Source organism: Mobula hypostoma, chromosome 30, assembly GCF_963921235.1.
Source record: "Mobula hypostoma chromosome 30, sMobHyp1.1, whole genome shotgun sequence".
Lineage (NCBI taxonomy): Eukaryota > Metazoa > Chordata > Chondrichthyes > Myliobatiformes > Myliobatidae > Mobula > Mobula hypostoma.
Genome location: NC_086126.1, coordinates 9,810,235 through 9,833,240, shown reverse-complemented (window position 1 = coordinate 9,833,240; position 23,006 = coordinate 9,810,235). Strand labels below are relative to the sequence as shown.

At 48.0% G+C, this 23,006-nt stretch overlaps 1 protein-coding gene across 9 annotated transcripts in view; it reads left to right on the top strand.

The window, feature by feature from the left end:
* LOC134339548 (spectrin beta chain, non-erythrocytic 1-like) overlaps positions 1-23,006 on the top strand; it is a 509,093-nt gene that overhangs the window by 358,804 nt on the left and 127,283 nt on the right. For all 9 annotated transcript variants that reach the window (XM_063036164.1, XM_063036163.1, XM_063036170.1 and 6 more), the window contains 6 exons: positions 92-279; positions 3,848-3,965; positions 5,576-5,734; positions 10,761-11,063; positions 14,026-14,179; positions 19,519-20,389. In XM_063036164.1, the coding sequence (XP_062892234.1) occupies positions 92-279; positions 3,848-3,965; positions 5,576-5,734; positions 10,761-11,063; positions 14,026-14,179; positions 19,519-20,389 (1,793 nt within the window). The remainder of the gene's footprint in view (positions 1-91; positions 280-3,847; positions 3,966-5,575; positions 5,735-10,760; positions 11,064-14,025; positions 14,180-19,518; positions 20,390-23,006) is intronic.

Here is a 23,006-nt window from a genome sequence, read left to right as displayed (position 1 = left end):
GTTTCAATGTACGTGTGCCAAATGAAGCTAATCTTAAAAGTCTTTTTTCTTTCAAAAAGCAAGAACTTACTCTATCCTTTGTGTGCTGCAGGTGCTAGACTACGCAATTGAAGCAGACAACATGATTGACAAGTATGAGACTCTGGCCTCCGACCTCCTTCACTGGATTGAATTTACCATCGTCACCCTGAATGACCGCAAGTTGGCTAACTCCCTAAGCGGGGTTCAGAACCAGCTTCAAGCGTTCAACACGTACCGCACTGTGGAGAAGCCACCCAAGTAAGCAAGCTGGAGCCACTCTACGTCGTTTGTTCAGAGTCGACTGTAGATTTGCCCTATATGCTAGATCGAAAGGAGCAGGTGTGGAGCCAGATCCAACAGTCGTTAAGATCACATCTGATCCTGTGCCTCGAGCTCAGTCATAGCTTTAGAGTCTCATCTTGGAATTGGTTGTTATGGTACAGTGAGAGGGTTGTCATGTATATTGTTAGACCATAAGATATAGGAGCAAAATTAGGCCATTTGGCCCAAAAGTCTGCCCTGCCATTTCATGATAGCTGATCCATTTTCCCTCTCAGTCCCAGTCTCCTGCCTTCTCGCCATGTCCTTTCATGCCCTGACCAATCAAGGATATATCAGCCTCTGCCTTAAATACACCCACTGACTTGACCTCCACAGCCGCCTGTGACAACAAATTCCGCAGATATGCCACCATCTGGCTAAAGAAATTCCTCCTCATCTCCGTTTTAAAAGGAAGCACCTCTATTCTAAGGCTGTGTCCTCTGGTCTTAGACTCCCACATCATCCTCTCCACATCCACTCTATTGAGGCCCTTCACCATTTGATAGGTTTCAGTGAGGTCACCCTGATTCTCTTGATTTCCAGTGTGTGCAGGCCCAGAGCCATCAAATGCTCTGCATATTGCAAGCCTTTCATTTTCATGAGCCTCCTTTAAACCCTCTTCAATGTCAGCGCATCCTTTCTTAGAAAGGGCCCAAAAGTGCTCACCATACTCCAAATGAAGCCTGGCCAGTTCTTTATAAACCCTCAAAATTACATCCTTGCTTTTATATTCTAGTCCTCTTGAAATGAATGCTAACATGGCATTTGCCTTCCTCACTACCGCCTCGACCTGCAAGTCAACCGTCAGGGAATCCTGCTCTCCCTTTGCACCTCCGAAGTTTGTATTTTCTCTCCATTTAGAAAACAGCGCACTCTTTTATTTCCTCTCCCGAAGTACACGACCAAACGCTTCTCAACACTGCATTCCATCTACCACTGTTGATACAGATCAATCCTTTACACAGTGCTTCAAGGTGGTACAAGATAACACAATAACAGTGCAGAATAAAGTGTAACAGCTGCAGCGAAAATGCAAATAAACAAAAAGATGCACAGTAGCGCAGTGGTTAGAGCGTCACATGTCTACACTTCGAGGAGGCGGCACCTTGGCGTGTACTCTGATGGTTCCTCACAAAATCTTGAATGTTTCTCAACAAGTCACCTTTTAATTTTTCTAAAGTTCAGTCTTTATCGGTCTCCCCTCCAGACCCTGCCCCGTACCCTGCCATTGCTTGTGAAGTATGGTACTGTGAATAAGTCTTAGGCGTTCCAGATTTTTTTTTTAATATATGGTCTCAGACGGTAAGGCCTCCACAGAGCCCTGATCTCAATCTCATCGAGGATGTTTGGGATTACCTGGAGAGACAGAAGCAAGCGAGACTGCCAAAGTCTGCAGAAGAACTGTGTCAAGTTCTCCAAGATGCTTGGAACAACCTACCAGCCGATTTTTGTTGTAAAATTGCATAACAGTGTACCTAAGACTACTGATGCAGTTTTAAAGGCATACCAGATATTAATTTGATTTACTTTTTTTTTACTGTTTACTGCTCTTTAGAGTTTGGTTTTGCTACTTAGAAACTTTTCACTATTTTTGAAAGCATCTTCGCTTTACAGGAATTTTTCTTTTTAAATGTCCCTAAGACTTTTGAGCAGTACGAATTTTGACTAAGTTACTGAACTGACCACCAGAATTCTGGCACATTGATCTAGAGGTACAAGTTTACGTTTCACCAGGGGAGCAGGGCAAGTTAAGTTCAAATAATTTGGTAAATCTAGAATTAAAGGAAGTTTCAGTCATGGTGAAATTGCTGGATGTTTTAAGTTCACTAGTGTCTGCCAAGTGAGAAAATCTGTCATCCTTACTTCGTTGGCCTATTTGTGACAGGACTGTATCTCATGAAAGCCTTCTACTAGCTGTTGTACCTCACTCTTAATGTGCGGGAATGTCATAACTTAATCATTGTAGACAAAGGGTAAAAAAATCAAGCACTCAGTCAGAACCAGTGGAAGATTTGATGTTGCAGTGTTTGCCGAGCTTGGCAATTAGCTTGCAGACGTTTCATCACCGGTCAAGGTGACATCCTTGATGCGTAGTTATTGTTGTTTCTCTCTGGGAGTGCTTGCGTTTATCTAGCCCCTCCCCCCATTCACTTGCCTCAGACCTGATAGGCTACCCCTTCAATTAACCTTTGACCTTGTTGACCTCATGTTTCTTTGGCTGTTAGGGGTTCATAGACGGTGTCTATTTCAGTATATGTACAGAGTTATCAGAAGAGAACCACGCTTCTAAAAATTCTCGTGTTTAACTGCTCCAGAACTTCTGCGGTGTCCCAGTTAAAGTGGCATCCTCCTTGGTCTCAGTGTGCTGAGGTCAGTGTCTGAAAGCTAACTGCCAACCACAACATCAAACGCTGCATGCCAAGCGACTGCCATCCTAAACCAATGAAAGATGTTTGAAAATGGTGTAGACGTTCAGCGACTTCTTTTTCGGAATGGGGATTTACTACCTCCTGTGTTCCACACCCTCCAGGTCCTGTCAATCAAGGAAGTCCAAGAGTAGGACCCCAGTATCTTCAAAAATAAAATCTGTTCATCAGCTGTAAACACTATGACATGCTCTTGACAACTCAAGGGCCACTGAATCACTTTGCGCCTTGCAGCCAAGAAAAATTGACGGGCCAGTAATTAATTATCTCTGGCTAGCTTTACTGACAGCTGAGGATTGACATAGGTTGGGCATATTCAGGCCCTCCACTGTTTCTCTGTCGCTGTTACAAGGCGAATGCTGACAGCGTAGGAGAGTCCAAAACTGGGGGTTAGGAGAGGGTGGTGTATAGGGAGAAGGGAAAGATTTTAAAAGGAGCGAAGAGGCGTCTTAAGCCGGCTGGTGGTGTAGTGGCATCTGCACCAGGCTTCGAGGTGAGCGGTCCTGGGTTCGAATCTGGCCGGCTCCTTGCGTGCTTTCCATCCGTGCTGGGTTGAACACCGAGCTAGCAACTCGGCTGGGTGGGAAACAGACAAATGCCAAAGAAACGGCAAGGTTGCTGCCCGATGAGCCACCAGGCACGCAAAGGAACAAGCAAAAACGAGAAGTACCTTTTCACACAGAGGGTAGTGAATATTTGGAATGAGTTGCCAGAGGAACTAGTTGAGGCAGGTACAATGGTATTTAAGAAGCATTTTGACTGGCACTTAAAGGGATATGGGCCGAGCACAGGGAATCAGGTCTAGCTGGCATCTGAATGGACTGGTGGGGTTGAATGGCCTGTTATCCATGCTATAATGCTCTAATAAAATGTAGTTGTTCCATTATGAAGAATGGCATTCGGCTGCTTCATTCCTCACCCCACCTGACCTTGTATTTCACCCACCCCCCCCCAACAAAATTTGAAATGTTTTTCCTAATAATTACCTTTTTTTTTAAGTGAGCCATTCGCCTCAGCAGTTGTTTTCACAATGGCACTAACAGCAGCTAAGTGGGATTCTTGTCGTGCTTTCTTGGCAGGTTTATCGAGAAGGGTAATCTGGAGGTGCTGCTCTTCACTATACAAAGCAAAATGAGAGCCAACAATCAAAAAGTCTACACTCCACGCGAGGGAAAACTCATATCAGACATCAACAAGGTGGGGAGCCTGCATGTTACTCTACTGATAAATAACTGGCGCTACAACTTGAAAGTGATCTGCCTGATAGCCTTGAGGGTAATTCTGCTCAGTCAAATAGCCCGCAGTGAAGTCCTGAAGCTCCAGGACTCTAAACTTAACTACGACGAGGTCAGAACTCATTAAAGGGGCTGACGTTTATTAACTTTCCAAGACTGAGTTGCCCCTGGCAAGACGAGCATTTATTTTCTTGAGAAGGTGTCAGTGATCTGCCTTCGGGTCAAAGCCTTCTCACAGCGTTGCAAGTCTGTCTGACTCAGAGTTTGATTTTGACTGATATGACAGGCAGGTGCTCTCTCGTGCTGTTGTGAAGGTGCTTTAGGATTTAGAGTTGGTAACAACAAAGGAGTATTTCTAAGGCTGGGTGATGTGTGACTTGGAGAACCCACAGGTGACTGTGCCTCTCTGTGCTGTCCCTCATGGCAGAGTTCTTGGATCGGGTGCTCGGAAAGAAATCGATAGGGGTTTGGATTGAATCTGTGAAATTCAATACCATTGATAGCTGTGGAGGCCGAGTCATATTTAAAGCAGTGGTTGATTCAATTCAGTTCAATTTGATTCAAGTTTAATTGTCATTCAACCAGGCATGAATACGTCCAAACGAGACAGTGTTACTCTGGGGCCAAAGCGCAAAGCTCGGTCCCAACCGTCTCACACTGCACAAGGCACACATAGCGCATACAAGGTGAAAAGCACACATGAGATATCGGTAAAGTACAGCCACGCAGAAAGAATATGGTCTGGACCCTGAGTCTATGAACGCTGCGGAAATCTGCAGCCAACCACAACAGAGCTTACCTGCCGAGCGATTGGGGGGGGGGGGCGCTGTGGCAGCATCCCTGACTTTGGCCTGGACACTGCGCCACACTACCCCCGGTGAAGTAACACTGGCTTCGACGCCTCTCTCCCGGCGGCTGTAAACAGGCGACTGCACAGCTCGAGGCCTAGTCTTCGCAGCTCCCCTGCTGCCCACCAGCAAATCAGCGGATCAGACTTGCATCACTCCACATTGATAACGTCCAGAGGGGTCTTGCGGTCGTATGCACCAGCTGCTCTGACGCAAACACCCAGTCAAGCTCCTCCAGTTTCTCCACCGACAAGCAACTCGCTGCTGGGGTCGGCCTGCAGTAACTTAAAGTTCTTAATGTCCAGCAGGATCTTGCAATTATTAAAATGCCTTTGAAAAGGACGGGAGGAGCCTTTTGTTGACCCCGTTAGAAGCCGCTGTGATTGAACGCGCTGCCAGCTTTCAGGAAGATAAGTCCTTGATTAGTAAATGAGTCAAGGGTTATAACAATTACAGCACGGAAACAGGCCATCTCAACCCTTCTAGGGGCCAATCAGCCATGAAGGAATAGCAGAGCAGACTCAAGGGCTAAATTGCCTACCTCTGCTTCCATGTCTTATGATCTTAAGGGTTTGAAAAGGAAATTGGTTAGGCACCCAAGTGAAACTGATTTACAAACCTGAGGGGAAAGGGAGGGGATATCACTGACTCAATGGGCCTCGTGATCTTCTGCGCCGTACCGGTTCTACGCTTGTATGTTTCATGGTAACCCCTTCCTTCCTAGGCTTGGGAACGGCTGGAGAAAGCCGAGCACGAGCGGGAGCTCGCCTTGCGCACGGAGCTCATCCGACAGGAGAAGTTGGAGCAGCTTGCTCACCGGTTTGACCGCAAAGCGGCGATGAGGGAGACGTGGCTGAGCGAAAACCAGCGCCTGGTTTCCCAGGTAAGCTGGGACAGGTGCCGGGAAATACATAGTATCGCCGTCGGGAGGAGAGCGAAGTCTAAAATAACAAAGCGCCTGGTGCCTGAAACACTGCAGTCAGGTTTGGGTCAACAAAGCAAGTTCAATCCGTCGAGCATCATCTGTGGGGAGGAGGCAAGGGGCTCCTTTTCCCTCAGAGATGCTGCTCGGCCTACCGAGCTTCCCCGGCTCCAGGTTCCAATGTCCGCAGTTTCTTGTGTTTGAGATTTGGATGTTGAGGCCAATAACTTGCACAGAGATGTGTTCTAGCATAAAAACATTTGACCGGAGAGGAATCTCTTTGCTTTTTGTTTTTGACAAATCTGGCACTCAGATTTATCATCCTTATTCTTGTTTTCAGCTTCCTCTCCTCACCTCTCCTAACCTCTGTAACCGCTTTGGCGCCGTCAGTTTGCCCGCTCTTCAAATTCCCTAAATCTTAGCCCTCCATCGCTGCTGGCTGTCTCCTTCGGTACTTGGGTCCTTGGCTCTGGTATATCCTTCCCAAACTTCGAACACCGTAGCACAGAAACAGAATCAGAATCGGGTTTACTATCACTGGTATATATTGTGAAATTTGTTAACTTTGCAGCAACAGTACAATGTAATGCATAATAATAGAAACCAAAAAAAAATAAGCAACAGTAATATAGTTAAGTAGTACAAAAAAAGTAGAAATATTAAAAAAAAAGTAAGGTAGTGTTTATGGGTTCAATGTCCATTCAGGAATCTGACGGCAGAGGGGAAGAAGCTGTTCCTGAATCGTTGAGTGTGTGCCTTCAGGCTCCTGTACCCCCTCCCTGATGGTAGCAATGAGAAGAGGGCATGTCCTGGGTGGTGGGGGTCCTTAATGGTGGGCGCTGCCTTTTTGAGGCATCGCTCCTTGAAGATGTCCTGGATACTATGCAGGCTGCTACCCGTGATGGAGCTGACTGAGTTTACAACTCATCAGCCCAGCGAGTTCAGCCGAGCTATTATTCTGCCTACTCCCACCAACCTGGACCCGTAGCCTTCCCGTCTATGTACTTGTACAAACTTCTGTTAAATGTTTTCATTGAGACACTCCTTAAAGTTGAACTCTGGCCGAAGTTTTAGTTTTTCCGACATCTTGTTTGGCTCAAGCTAAATTTTCTTTCTTTGATAAAGGAGATACTGAGTCCAAAATGTTTTTCAATTCCTTTTCACCCAATCTTTATTTAATTAAATGTCTTTGTCTATTAACTCAATTTTAAACTCACCTGTGAGTTTTAAAAAACCTCATTGTTAATTTCTGTCTCCTAGTATTTGAACCCAACACTCATAGGAAACAACTTTGACCTGTTTTACTGTAGATCTGGGAAACCTCCAGTTGTTATCTGAATGTATCTTTTCTGAAAACAGAATTGTTGCCTAATCTTTCCCGACAAAGCTCCTGATACTCAGAAATGTCGATATGATTTGTCTCCTCATACTCTCAGATAAAATCCGTGGTGAAGCGAGCGGGTTTATCAGCCTGCACTCAGCACAGCAGCTCCCTGCACAAGGGCAGACGGCTGTTACTGAGCGAAACAGACTTCACAAACACAGAGGAGAGAATGCTTGGCAGCTGTGTCACCACCTGGTAGAGAAAAGACAATTTGGCAGGCATCTATCATTGCTTTCGGTGTCTTTTATTGGTGTGTTTGTTCGGATTGTCCCGTGTGCAGTGTCACAAGCAAATAAAATGCTCCTGTCATTATCCAACCACTATTATATGCAATCGTTTATTCTCACGAGAAAGAGAGGGAGGGACTGGGATAGGCAGAGAGGAATGAATTTGATAGTTCTGATTACACTATACCAGCAACTGTTTGTCTTAATTTAGAGCAATGGAAAAATGGCGGACAATAAAACCCAGTCCATATTTCAATCCAAAATTTCATGTATGCCTTTGCTCACCAACCCACGCTGGCATATGGCTAAGCAATCCTTTAATTTAAAAGTTCTCAGCCAAGCCTTTAAGCATCGGCCCGTTTTCAGTTTTCTGCAAACTGCACCCCCCCCCCCCCCGCCGCAAGCTCCATGGCTCCATAAATGCGGTGTCTCCTTTTGCAAGGATCTGCCCCGTAGTAATAATGATCAGAGAGTTACGGAGCAGATCTGTAATTTACACAACCGATTACCAGTGTGCACCCCTACTAAGTTTTCCTGACCCTCGGCGAACAGTCAAAGAATGGAAAAGGAAATAGCCGGGACGGGAGTCCGTGCTGGCCAATGCGTTGCTTGTGGTCCCGCTCCGATCACTGCACTGTATTGCTGCTGTTGAAAAACAACAAATTTCATGACCTGTGTCAATGATAAAAAACCTGATTCTGAACTCTTTTCTAGCAGGCAGTTCAACTTTTATTCAAACCTCTTCCCTGCCTCTTCTCTCCTCCTTTTTTCTGAATTTTTTTTATCTTATTCTGATTGGCTGCGCCCATTTTGATCAAGTCGCAGATGCTGGAATCTGAAGCAAAAACCAATTAGTATTTCAGAGCTGAGACTTCAGCAAGAGTAATGAGGAACACACAAATAATGCTGGAGGAGCCCAGCAGGTCAGGCAGCATTGCTATTGAAACTAATAAACAGTCAACGTTTCGAGCCAAGGCCCAAGGATACAGTATAATGTCTAACGGCCAAGCAAGTGCACGTGACTGATGCTAGGTAGAAACTGTTCTGCCAACAGTTTCTGACCTAATTGAATGGCAATTTCCCAAATAAATGTCGACTGGTTTCACCCCTCTGCAGATGTTGCCTGACTTGCTGAGTTCCTCCAGCATTTTGTGTGTGTGTGTTAGAAACATAGAAAACCTACAGTACAATACAGGCCGTTCAGCCCACAATGCTGTGCCGAACCTGTACTTACTGTAGAAATTACCTAGGGTTACCCATAACCTTCTATTTTTCCAGGATCCATGTACCTATCCAGGAGTCTCTAAAAGCCCCTATCGTATCTGCCTCCACCACCGTCGCTGGCAGCCCATTCCATGCTCTCACCACCCTCTGCATAAAAAAACTTGCCCCTGATATCTCCTCTGTACCTGCTTCCAAGCACCTGTGCCCTCTCGTGTTAGCCATTTCAGCCCTGGGAAGAAGCCTCTGGCTATCCACACGATCAATGCCTCTCATCATCTTATACGCCTCTATCAGGTCACCTCTCCTCCTCCATCGCTCCAAGGAGAAAAGGCCAAGTTCACTCAACCTATTCTCATAAGGCATGCTCCCCAATCCAGGCAACATCGTTGTAAATCTCCTCTGCACCCTTTCTATGGTTTCCACATCCTGCCTGTAGTGAGGTGACCAGAACTGAGCACAGTGCTCCAAGTGGGGTCTGACCAGGGTCCTGTACAGCTGAAACATTATCTCTCGGCTCTTAAACTCAATCCCACGGTCAATGAAGGCCAATGTTGCTTTGGAGCTCCAGCATCTGCAGAATCTCTTGTGTTTTAAAGGTAAGGGGGTGTCATTTTTCAAAGCAGAACTGGGAAAAGGAATGAGCTGCTAGACAAAAGGTGGGGATGGGTTAGGTGATGACAGGAGTAATACAGACAAAATGCTGGAAGGGCTCAGCAGGTCAGACAGTATCTGTGGAAGGATTAAATAGTCCTGGTGAAAGGCCTCGGCCCCAGGTGTCAACTGTTTATTCCCCTCCACAGATACCACCTGAGTTGCTCCAGCATGTTGCATGCGTTGCTCTGAGTTTCTAGCATCCGCAGAATCTCTTGTGTAGGTGATAACAAGCGCGAGTACTGGCTGTTTGCGAGACACAGGATGAGAAAGGGACATACAGTAGCATGGTAATGGAAAAAAAATCAGAGAGCAGTTCACATATCATTGGAAAAGTGTTTAGACGGAAGTTAAGTTATTCTCCTTAACACAAGAGGGTCACGAGATGCTGGAAACCCTGAGCAGCACACACAAACTACTGGAGGAGCTCAGCAGGTCCGAAACATCAACTGTTGATTCCCTTCCACTGATGCTATCTGACCTGCTGAATTCCTCCAGTATTGTATGCGAATTATTCTTCTAGTTTACATCAGCCCTCACTAGGCCAGTGGGAGGGACCACAGCTGGACAAGTCACACTAAGAATGGGATTGAGAACTGACGTCTGAAACGAAACTCATGCAAGCCTAATGCTTGCACCCATTTCCGAGCTCTTCTATATAACCATATAACAATTACAGCACGGAAACAGCCCATCTTAGCCCTTCCAGTCCGTGCTGAACTCTTTACTCTCACCTAGTCCCACCGACCTGCGCTCAGCCCATAACTCCATTCCTTTCCTGTCCATATATCTATCCAATTTAACTTTAAATGACAACATCGAACCTGCCTCAACCACTTCTGCTGGAAGCTCATTCCACACTCTGAGTAAAGAAGGTTCCTCTTCATGTTACCCCTAAACTTTTGTCCTTTAACCCTCAGCTCATGTCCTCTTGTTTGAATCTTCCCCACTCTCAATGGAAAAAGCCTATCCATGTCAACTCTATCTGTCCCCCTCATAATTGTAAATACCTCTATCAAGTCCACCCTCAACCTTCTACGCTCCAAAGAATAAAGACCTAACTTGTTCAACCTTTCTCTGTAACTTCAGAGATGAAACCCAGGCAACATTTTAGTAAACCTCCTCTGTACTCCCTCAATTTTATTGACATCTTTCCTATAATTCGGTGACCAGAACTGTACACAATACTCCAAAGTTGGCCTTACCAATGCCTTACGCAATTTCAACATTACATTCCAACTCCTATACTCAGTGCTCTGATTTATAAAGGCCAGCATACAAAAAGCTTTCTTCATCACCCTATCCACATGAGATTCCACCTTCAGGGAACTATGCACCATTATTCCTAGATCCCTCTGTTCTACAGCATTCTTCAATGTCCTACCATTTACCATGTACGTCCTATTTTGATCAGTCCTACCAAAATGATGGTAGGATTTGATGATTCTAAATTTATGATTCCAAATGATTCTCGCCTAACTGAATCTCCCACTCTTTCCAGGATAACTTTGGGCTGGATCTGGCGGCAGTGGAGGCTGCCACGAGGAAGCACGAGGCCATCGAGACGGACATCAACGCGTACAATGAGCGCGTGCAGGCGGTGGTGGCCGTGGCCAAGGAGCTGCAGGCGGAGCATTACTACGACATCAAGCGCATCACCGTCAGGAAGGACAACGTCATTCGGCTGTGGGACTACCTGCGCGAACTGCTGCAGGCCCGTCGCGAGCGTCTCGCGAAGAACCTTGAGCTGCAGAAGATATTCCAGGAGATGCTGCACATCGTGGACTGGATGGAAGACATGAAGGTTGGTAGTGGCATTGCAGAAGCTTCCGTCCCCCGCCCCACATCCCACAGGCATTTAACAAAAAACGAAATTACGCATTCAATTTTGGATACTCCATGATAGGTAGTATAGCTTTAGAAAGGGGGCAGAAAGAAGTTCATCAGCATGCTGCCTGGATTAGAGGGCATGAGCCATAAGGAGAGGTTAGACAAACCTGGGTTGCTCTGTCTGGGCGGAGGTTGAGGGGAGACCTGATGGATGTTTATAAGGTTTAGAGAGAGTAGATAGACAGTTTCTTTTTCCCAGGGTCTAAATGTCTCAATACTAGAGGGAATGGAGTTAAGGGGAAAGTTCAGAACAAAGGTGTGGGTCAAGTTGTTTTACATAGAAGGTGTTGAGTGTCTGGAATGTGATCCCAGGGGCGGTGGTGGTCCTTAATACATAGGAGATAGGAGCAGAACTGGGCCATGCGGCCCATTGAGTCTCTCCTACTATTCGATCACGGCTGATTTATTATCTCTCTCAACCCAATTATCCTGCCTTCTCCCTGTTACCTTTGACGCAAAAAAGGCAGATATGGCAGAGGCTTGTATGAGGTTCTTAAATAGGCACGCGGATGTACAGAGAGTGGAGGATAATGGATATTATGTGGGTGAAAAGGGTTAGTTTAGCTTTGCATTTAATTACTAGTTTAATGAGTATGACATCACGGACCAAAGGGCCTTTCTCCGCACTCTATTGTTCTACCTCATGGAACAGAGGACCTTTCCCTGCACCCTGTTGTTCTATAAGGACATCTGCGCAGAAGGCTAAACTGAGCGGTCCTTTACCTGGAAGACTGAGAGAGGACTTTGCTAAAATGTGCTTAATTCTTAAGAAATTGTCAAGGCAGATACAGGAAGGATGGAGTGAATAGAATCACAGGGTCACGGTAAGGGGTTAGACATCCGGGAGGCATAAGAGGCGAACTTCCTTCACCCAATTTTCAAAACTCCCCGCTAAGGGAAGAGTTGAGGTGCAGTCTCTGAGCTCAGTGACAGAAATCAATAGATTTAAGAGATGGGTATTTAGTGCAGGAAAGTGTTGCCTTGTTGAAGAATGGCATTGATCTTACTCAAAGTGGAGCAGGAACAAGTGGCTGAGCGGTTCCTGCTTCTATTTCTTGATTTAGTAAGGTGGAGACAGTGCCAGAAGGAGCTGTAAAGGACCAAGGGAGAATGGATCAGCTGGAGGTGAGGGGGGGAGGAGTAATTTCAAGAGAGAAAGTGCAGCAATCTCGATCTCAAGGAGCGTGGTCACTGCGACTGAAGAAAAGAAGCACGGGTTCCATATAAGACCACAAGACATAGGAGCAGAATTAGGCCTTTCGGCCCATCGAGTCTGCTCCGCCATTCCATCATGGCTGATTTATTAGGCCCCCCCCCCCCAAACCCCATGCTTCTGCCTTCCCCTTGTAATCAAAGGTTACTAATCAAGAAGCAATCAATATCTGCCTTAAATATACCCAATGAATTGGCCTGCACTGTTGCCGCATCCTCCCTTGGTAATACGACTTCACCTTTGGGATGTATCTATCCTGCACATTCCGATTTGCTCCCAGGACCCCCAACCATTGCTGTTCTGCCTTTATCCCTCCCAGGGTCCCCTTCGAATCGACTTTTGCCAGCTCCCCTCTCATACCTTTCTCATTCCCTTCACTTCACTGTAATACTATTACATCCGATTTTAGCTTCTCCTTCTCAAACTTTGGGGTGAGTTCTGTGATATAATGATCACTGACTCCTAAGCGTTCCTTTACCTTAAGCTCCCTAATCAAATCAGGCTGATTACATAACAGCCAAGCCAGAGCTGCCCTTCCCCTAGTGGGCTCAACCACAAGCTGCTCTAAAAAGCCATCTCGTAGGCACTCTACAAGTTCCTTCCGTTGGGATCCAGCACCAACTTGATTTTCCCACTCTATATGCATATTGAAATCCCCCATGACTATCACAACATTCTCCTTTTTACAAGCCTTTTCTGTCTCCCATTGTAATTTGTAGCCCACATCCTGGCGACATCTGCCGTCAACTCCCATCAGGGTCTTTTTAGCCTTGCAATATCTTAAGTTTATCCGCAGGGGTTCCACATCTTCAGTCCTGTGTTACCACTTGCTAAGAATTCGATTTCATTTTGCTTCCCGAAAATGAAGCCATACCAGCCCTCTGCCTGCTTTCAATATAATATGTATCCTTCAATGTTCATCTCCCAACTATGATCCTTCAGCCACAACTCTCAGTGGTCAGTTAATTAGGTGCGTCTGTACACTTGTAAATATCTAATCAGCCAGCAGCTCAGTCCAGAAAAGCATGTAGACATGGTCAAGAGGTTCAATTGGTGTTCAGACCAGACATCAGAGTTGGGGAAGACATGTGATCTAAGTGACTTAGACCGTGGAACGATTTTTGGTGCCAGACGGGGTGGTTTGAGTATCTCAGAAACTGCTGATTTCCTAGGGTTTTAATGCACCACAGCCATTAGAGTTTACGGAGAATGGTGCGTGGCTGTGGGCGAAAATGAGAGAAGAAGTTGATAGTTTCCTGATCAAACAGGACGTCAAAGGATATGGTGAGAAGGCAGGTGTATGAGGTTGAGTGGGATCCGGGATCAGCCATGATGGAGTGGCAGAGCAGGCACGATGGGCTGAATGGCTTCATTCTGCTCCTGTATCTTATGGTCAGAGGAGAATGGTCAGACTGGTTCAAGCTGACAGGAAGGTGGCAGTAACTCTAGTAACCACGCACTACAACAGCGGTGTGCAGAAGAACATCCCCGAAAACGCAACACGCCAAACACTAAGGTGGATGCACCACAGCATTGAAGACCTTACCTGTGCCCCACAGAGTGGCCACTGAGAGTGTGCCGTCAACAGTTCTGCGGTGGTGCCGTTGCTGATAACGTGCCTGGAAATGAGCTCTCAGAGCGAATGTTAACAATTCCTTTCCAGGGTCGCCTTCAGTCGCAGGACTACGGCAAACACCTGCATGGGGTCGAAGACCTGCTTCAGACTCACACGCTGGTGGAGGCAGACATCGCAGTCCAGGCAGAACGGGTTAAAACTGTGAACACCGGCGCTCAGAAGTTTACGACCGACGAGGAAGGTATGAGCCGTGCTTCAGTGTTTCATTCTGCTCCGCCTGTATTCTTGATTTGCTTGGCGTGACAACCGGGCGTTCGTCTTTTAGTCTCTGTCATCTTTGTATTCTTCTGGTAATCTGTGCATGGGCTACATAAAACAAGCTGGAATTATATTAGGAATAAGCTGACTGCACTTTTTTCCACAGATGCTGCCTGGCACGCTGAGTTCCTCGAGCATTTTGTGTGTGTTGTTCAAGATTTCCAGCATCTGCAGATTTTTCTCTTGTTTGGAATTAAGTTTATTCATTTCATTACTTTATTTAGCAATACAGAGCAGAGTGGGCTGTTCCAGCCCTTAAAACTGCACTGCCCCAACAACCCGAACCTAATCATGTGACAATGTACAAAGACCAGTTAACATACTCTGTACATCTTTGGACTGTGCGAGGGAGCCGGAGACATCCGCAGTTCCGCAGGGAGGACGTTCAGACTCCTTATAGCAGGGGTCCCCAACTTTTTTTGCACGCTGACCGGTTTAATATTGACAATATTCTTGCGGGCCCGGGGGCGGTGTGTTCAAGTAGGGTTAAACTCACCTCAGCATGTCTTTTACAGTTAGGGTTGCCAACTTTCCCACTCCCAAATAAGGGACAAAAGTAGCAGTCAGATCCCGGGACACTTTACCCCAGGAAAGACTACCATGACCATGAAGCCTTGCGCGGGCACCTGTGTGCGCATGCACGTACGTGCCGATTTTTTTTCCCACAAATTGGTTTTGCCTTCATCTTCCCGACTACACTGTACATACATTATTCCTACTTTATATAGGCTGTGTATTTATCATATCATTCCTGCTTTTACTATATGTTAGTGTTATTTTAGGTTTTATGTGTTATTTGCTATTATTTGTTAGGTTATTTTTTGGGTCTGGGAACGCTCAAAAATTTTTCCCATATAAATTAATGGTAATTGCTTCTTCGCTTTACACCATTTCGGCATGACAGGTTTCATAGGAACGCTCTACCTTAGCGGGGGAAATACGGGACAAGGGCGGTCCCGTATGGGACAAACCAATTTAGCCCAACATAGGGGATGTCCCGGCAAATGCAGGACAGTTGGCAACCCTATGTTCAAGTTCAACAGTGCGTGACAGGGAATGAGGAAAGGTGCAGCTGACTCATATCGTTTCCTCACGGCCCGGTAGCACATGGTTTGTGGCCTGGTACTGGTCCGCGGCCCAGGGGTTGGGGACCACTGCCTTATAGAACGGCGCCAGAATTGAACTCCAGACTCCGCGAGCTGTAATAGCGCCTCGCTGGACCACGTGGTGCCTGAGATCGCCCTTCCCTCCTCTACAGCAGATGAGTTTTAAATGCAACGTACCGTGCCTCGGGAAAATGGCATTGCCAAGTTTTACACACACTGTGCTGGAGGGGCTGAGTGGGTCGGGCAGCATCTACGGAAGGGAATAAACAGTCGACGTTTCGGGCCAAGACCCTCCTTCAGGACTGTTCTGGAAGGGGGAAGAAGTCAGAATAAGAAGGTAGTGAGCGGAAGGGAGGAGAAAGTGCAAAGTGGCGGGTGATAGGCGGAACCGGAAACGTTGGCTGTTTATTCCCGTTTGTAGGTGCTCCTCCAGCACGTTGTGAGTGTGTGTATTGCTCTGGATTGCCAGCATCCGCAGTACCTCTTGCGTCTATTGCCACGCTTTTTTCTGCCGATCCTAAGGCGGTGATGGGGAACCACTGAAGTCCACTCTGCTGTTGGGTAAGGGAATCCCAGAACTGCGACCCAGTTGGGTCATACACTTGGGTGTATGACCCAAGTCAGGTGAGGGAGTGAAATGGTATCTGGCAGAATAGCAAAAGGAAGGCTTCTTTTTAAAATAGAGCTGCTGAAGTGGGCCTGTGGATTCACTTCTGTTCCTGCAAATTATGCCTGGCTGTGGCCCAGAGTCCCCTAATTGAAGTAAACTGCTCTCTGCGTGTGGAACCCAGGCACAGCTGGTGCGTTCCTTCATTCAGACCAGCAGCATGTCCAAGCTCAACCTGGAACCCGAGACCTGTATTCTAGTGTTAACAAGCTTACTGCATCCCCTGAACAGACTTCTCAAACTTCTGGTACAACCCGATGGCATGAACATTGATTTCTTCAACTTACGGTAATTGGCCCGACCCGGCTGGTGGCGTAGTGGCATCAGTGCCGGACTTCGGGACGGAAGGTCCCGAGTTCGAATCCAGCCGGCTCCCCTGCACGCTTTCCACCTGTGCTGGGCTACGAGCTGGTGATCTCTTTGGAAACTCACCCGGCAGAAGGCAATGGCAAACCACTACTGTAACTTGCCTTGTACTAGGTCAGAGAGGCGTGGAGGGAAATAGTCTGCTAACTGGAGGAACTCCTGATGCGACGTACCTTTCCTTTATGGTAATTGGACCCCCCTCCCTTCACCATTCCCCATTCCTGTTTCTCTTTTCTTGCCTCCCTCTGGTGCTCCTCCCCTTCCCTTTCTTTCATGGTCTTTTGTCCTCTCCTATTAGATCGCATCCCCCCCACACCACTTCCAGCCCATTATCTCTTTCATCAATCAACTTCCCAGCTCTTTACTCCAATCCCCTCCTCCTCTCTGTTTCACCTATCACCTGCCACCTAGTACTTGTTCCTCCCCTTATCCCACCACCTTATTCTGACTTCCCCCTCCCCTTCCTTTCTATTCCTGATGAAGGGTCTCAGCCTGAAACGCCGACTGTTCATTCCCATCTGCAGATGCCGCCTGACCTACTGAGTTCCTCCAGATCGTTGTGTGTATTACTGCATCCCCTACTCCCCCATCCACCTTCCCCCTCACCTCTTATCTGCCAGCTTGTGCTCCTTCCCCTGCAACACCTATTTATTCTGGCTCCCCCCCCCCACTTTCCCCCTCGTCCTAACGAAGGGTCTTAGCCCGAAACGTCAACTGTTCATTCCTCTCCATCGACGCTGCCTGATCCGCTGAGTTCCTCAAGCACTTTGAGTGCATTAGAGACCGCTGTCAGCTGATTGGTGGCTGCATAAGGGATTGGGCGGAACAGTAGCATAGTGGTCAGCACAGCGCTTTACAGTATCGGAGACCCGGGTTCAATTCCCGCTGCTGCCTGTAAGGAGTTTGTACGTTCTCCCCGTGACCGTGTGGGTTTCCTCCGGGTGCCCTGGTTTCCTCCCACAGTCCAAAGATGTGTGGGTTGGTAGGTTGATTGGCCATTGTAAATTGTCCCATGATTAGGCTGGGGTTAAATCGGGCGATTGCTGCTTAGCACAGCTCGAAGGTTCATACCACGCTGTACAAACCATAGTGTACTGTACAAATACCTGTAATAATAAGGTGCAACAAGTGTGGAAAGCAAGTCCCTCTACTAACAATTCTAATTTTGGTGACTTGGGCATCTAATCGTTGACCTAATTGTTTTCTTTTAACCTCACAAACAATAGTCAAATCACGTAACACTGGTGTCGAGATACCCCGATGAAGGGTCTCGCCTGAAACGTCGGCCCTTTATTCCTCGCAACAGACGCTGCCTGAGCCGCTGAGCTCCCCCAGCATTTTGTGTGTGTTGCGGTGAAAATGCGGAGCCGTCCTTCGCTTTCGTGCAAGAATCTCTTCCAGGTGCAGAGTGAGGAAAAGTGATTTTCACAGCCAGAATTTTATTGATCATAAAGCCTCCAATACAGAAGATGTGATGATATACATTCAATGTGACAAGTTTCATTTTAGACCTTATTTATTATCAGAGTTCAAAGTAAGTTTATTATCGGAGCATATATCCCATGCGCTTCTCTTAAATGCTGAGAGCAAACCCATATCCATCACTTGTGCTGGCAGGTTGTTCCACTCTCTCACCACCCTCTGACGGAAGCTGTTCCCCCTAAACATTTCCCCTTTCACCCTTAACTCATGACCCCCCCGTTCCAGTCTCACCTGACCTCAGCGGGAAAATGCTGCTTGCATTTACCCTCCTACTGCCGGTTACACTGCTGGCATTTAGGGAAGCAATGAAGGTCCTCCATCTCTGGCGGTGTTTAGGGCTTCCTTCATGGTAGTCAGTAGCTTCCTCTCTGTTTTCACTACTGTCGGTCGTGCAAGTGACTCGGACACGCCATCGCACTCAGATGTAGAAGGGTCATCCATTGCTGTTTCCGTATAGGATGGTGGACCGCTCCTAGTCTGGCCTCTAACCCTTTGACCTGTTTGGCATGGGTGAGCCTGCCAAGTGACAGAGCACAAGGCCCTGTCTCCAGCCAACATAGCTCTCCAGGTCATTGAGTCACACAAGCCTCCAAACCCTAAGACAAGGTGGGGTTCCTCTTGGAAGATTTGCCCTGTCTATACCACACATGACTTTTGCGTGTCTTACTCTGGATTTCCAGCATCTCAATAGGTTTCAATCAGTACATTTAATGTCAGAGACATGTATGCAATATACACCCTGCAATTCTTTCTCTTTGCAAACATCCACAAAAACAGAGGAGTGCCCCAAAGGATGAATGACAGTTAAATGTTAGAACCTCAAAGCCCCTCCCATGCATAAGCAGCAGCAAAGCAACAACCCCCCCACCAGCAAACAAGCATCAGCATCCCCCACAAGTGTGCAGCAAAGCATCAGTAAAGACACAGACTTGCAGTACCCCAAAGACTACTCATTCACCCAGTATTCGACATACCACAGGCTCTCTCTGTCCCTAATAAGGGAAAAAGAGGTGTCCCTGTTTCACAGCGAGAGGGGAGACATAACAAACAACTCGCTGATTTATGGTGTTAAAAGTCTGTTGTGTCACTTTTTCCAAGCTCTGTGCTCAGAATTTGGGTCTCTGGGCACACAGCCAGCAGCCAGCTCGCTGCTTTCGATCTTCCGTGTACTCCCACGACACGTCAGGTGGCAGCACTGCCCTCGAATCTGCCCGCCTCCAGAGCCATGAAAACCCAGCACCCTGAAGGCGCACTTGTCTTCCAGGCCGCGTCCTTGGCATATCGAAAAGCGGACGGTCGAGAGGCCCTGAGAGCGGGTCCCGTTTCCGCAAAGTACTGAAGTCAGTTTGGAACTCCAGGTCAGGGTCTTCAAAAGCACCTTGAAAGGGGGGAAAAAAAGAGATATCAAAGATAGAAACAGAGCTGTTTCCGAAGATGCAAACAAAGGAGTCGCCGTTAGGTGCCATCATCCTCTAAAGCTTCACCCACGTGTCTGTAGAACCTCTTGTGTTTATACGACAGGCAAAGCAAGTATTGCATTGTGTATGCTGTTTTCTAATGTCTGGAGAGCCGCAAATTGTTAATTGACATTAGATGAGCTATGATTGAGAATAATAAACGCTGTTTTATTTTTCCCAATAGGTTATAAGCCCTGCGACCCCCAGATCGTCTGTGACCGCATCGCCCACTTGGAGCTGTGCTATCAGGAACTGTGCAAGCTTGCAGCTGAGCGCCGTGCGAAGCTCGAGGAGTCCCGCCGCCTCTGGAAGTTCTTCTGGGAAATGGGCGAGGAGGAGTCCTGGATCCGGGAGAAAGAGCAGATCATGTCGTCGGAAGACTACGGCAAGGACTTGACCAACGTCATGCTGCTGATCAGCAAGCACAACTCATTCAAGGACGAAATGAGTGGGCGCAGTGGTCCGCTGCAGCAGACGATTCGGGAGGGGGAGGGCTTGATTGAAGAAGGGCACTTCGGGGCCGATGAGGTCAGGGAGAAGATCAAGGACATTCGCGGGCTTTGGGCACACTTGGAAGAATTGGCGGCCCTCCGGGAGCGGAGGTTGAACGAGATCTCCAACCTGTACCAATTCCAGGCAGACGCCAACGACATTGAGGCTTGGATCATAGACACACTGCGCATTGCGTCCAGCGCTGACGTCGGGCACGACGAATATTCCACCCAGACGCTGGCCAAGAAGCACAAGGACGTGGAAGAGGAGATTCACAACCACCGGCCCACCATTGATGCCCTGCACGAACAGGCCCGAAGCCTGCCTGATGACTTTGCCCAGTCTCCCGAGGTGGATGGCAGACTGCCAGCCATCGAGCAGAGGTATGAGGAACTGGTGGCTTTGGCACAGCAGCGGAGGCAGACGCTGCAGGACGCCCTGGCTCTCTACAAGATGTTCAGTGAGGCAGACGCCTGTACGCTTTGGATTGATGAGAAGGAGCAGTGGCTGAACTGCATGGAGATTCCTGAGAAGCTGGAGGACTTGGAGGTTGTTCAGCACAGGTACGGCAGCCAAACTTGAAACTACTTCTAAAAGAAACTTAATATAGTTGGTCAACTTGCAGTGCTGCTTCTTGGATTATAAGTAAGCAGTTTTGGGCCCCTGATCTAAGAGAGGATGTGCTGGCGTGGGAGAGGTATTGAAGGGAATGAAGGGGTTAATGTACGAGGAGCATTTGATAGCTCTGAGCCTGTTTGTAATGGGGTTTGGAAAATGGCGGCGGGGGGGGGGGGTATCTCATTGAAGCCTATCAAATATTTAAAGGAAAAGGTAGAGTGGATGTGGAAAGGATGTTTTCTATGCTGCGAGAATCTAGGACCAGAGGGCACAGCCTCAGGATACAAGGAGATCCGTTTAGAAAAAAAAATGAGGAGGAATTTCTTTAGCCAGGTCGTGGCTAATCTGTGGAATTCATTGGCTGCGGAAGCCAAGGCTTTTTGTATATTTAAAGCAAAGGTAGATGGGTTCTTGGTTAGTGAAGGTGTCAAAGGTTGTGGGGAGAAGGTGGAGGAATGGGTTAGAGACGGACAATAAATCAGCCATGATAGAATGGCATAGCAGAACCTGTGGGCCGAATAGCCTAATTCTGCTCCTATTTGGTCAAAATTTGCAAATCATCTCTATTTGCCCTTGAGAAGGTGGTGATCAGTCATATCTTTGGATCTCTTGTGGTTTCCTTGTTTATCACGGGTGGGGCGTTGCAGGAATTAGCACCAGCAACAGTGGTGGAAGAGCAGTACGTTGGCAAGTCAGGGTGGTGTGTGATTTAGAGGCAGTGGTGTTCCTAAGGCCCTGTGGGTTTGGGAGGTGCTGTCAAAGCAGCCGCCTTTCAGTAACCGCGCTGCAACTTCTCGTCGGCGCAGGCTGTGGTCTGCCGGTGGCGAAGAGGGTGAAGGGTTAGATTGGAGGGCATCTGAGCAATTTCAACCTAGATGGAGGCACAGACAAAATGGGAAATGATCTTTCTCCCCCCTCTTCCTCCCCGCTCCTCCTCCCCCCTCCTCCCCCCCTTCTTCCCCCTCCTCCTCCCCCCTCCCCCTCCCCCCTCCCCCTCCTCCTCCCCCTCCTCCTCCTCCTCCTCCTCCTCCTCCTCCTCCCCCTCCTCCTCCCCCTCCTCCTCCCCTCCTCCTCCCCTCCTCCCCTCCTCCCCTCCTCCTCCTCCTCCTCCTCCCCCTCCTCCTCCCCCCTCCTCCTCCTCCCCCCTCCTCCTCCCCCCCTCCTCCTCCCCCCTCCTCCTCCCCCCTCCTCCTCTCCCTCCTCCTCCTCCTCCTCCCCCCTCCTCCTCCTCCACCTCCCCTCTCACTCTCTTTCCCCCTCACTCTCTCACTCACACAATGCTGGAAGAACTCAGCAGGTCAAGCAGCATCTATGGAGGGGAATGAACTGTCAATCTGATGTTGGCTCTGGACCCGTACTCGCTGGAGTTTTTAAAAAATGACGGGAAGGGGTGGGTTCTCATTGAAACCTGGCGGATATTGAAAGGCCTGGATAGAGCGAATGTGCAGAGTAAGTTTCCTCTAGTGGGGAGTCTAGGACGAGAGAGAACAGCAAAGATGTCCCTGTAGAACAGGAATGAGGAGGAATTCTTTGGCCAGAGGGGGGTGAATCTACAGAAGTCATTGCCACAGAGAGCTGTGCAGGAAAAGTCATTTGGTATATTTAAAGCAGAGGCTTATAGATTCTTGATTAGGAAGGGCATTGAATGTTGTGGGGAGAATTCAGGAGAAGGGGTTGAGAGGGAATAATAAACCAGCGACGATGAAATGCTGAAGCAGGCTGCATGGTAATTCTGCTCCCATGTCTTATGGTTCTGAAATGTCGATTGCTTATTCCCCTCCATAGCTACTGCCTGACCATTCAGTTCCTCCAGCATTTGGCATGTGTTGCTCAAAATTTCCAGCATATGCAGTGTTGGGCTTGTTGAGTCCATATTGACAACGAAACACCACTTACACTAATCTCAATTTTCAGTTTCCCACATTCCCAGCAGCCTTACTGCCTCCACACTCAGCCACACAGTCGGGGTACTTCCAGTGGGCAGGTGATCTTCCTATCCCTGCATTGCTGGTACGCAGGCAGAAACCAGAACGCACAGAGTAGCCTTCCGTAGTCACAGGTCAAATTTGCAAACAGGACACAGACAGCCCCAGAGGTGGGAGTTGAACCCGTACTGTCGATACTCTGCAGATCAGACCCAGATGCAGCCACAAAGAAGGCCCAACAGCGACTTTATTTCATTCGGAGTTGGAGATTTGGTTTGCCACCAAAGGCGCTGCAAATATTACAGATGTAGCATGGAGAGCATTCAAACTGGCTGCCTCATTATCTAATATGGGGGGGGTAGTGTGTGGGGGCTACTGTACAGCAGGGGTCCCCAACCTTTTTTGCACCGCGGACCGGTTTAATATTAACAATATTCTTGCGGACCAGCCGACCGGGGGCGGTGGAGGGGGATGTTCAAGTAGGGTTAAACTCACCTCAACATGTCTTTTACAGTTAGGGTCGCCAACTTCCTCACTCCCAAATAAGGGACAAAAGTAGCAGTCAAATCCCGGGACACTTTACCCCAGGGAAGACTACCATGACCAGGAAGCCTTACGCGGGCACCTGTGTGCGCAT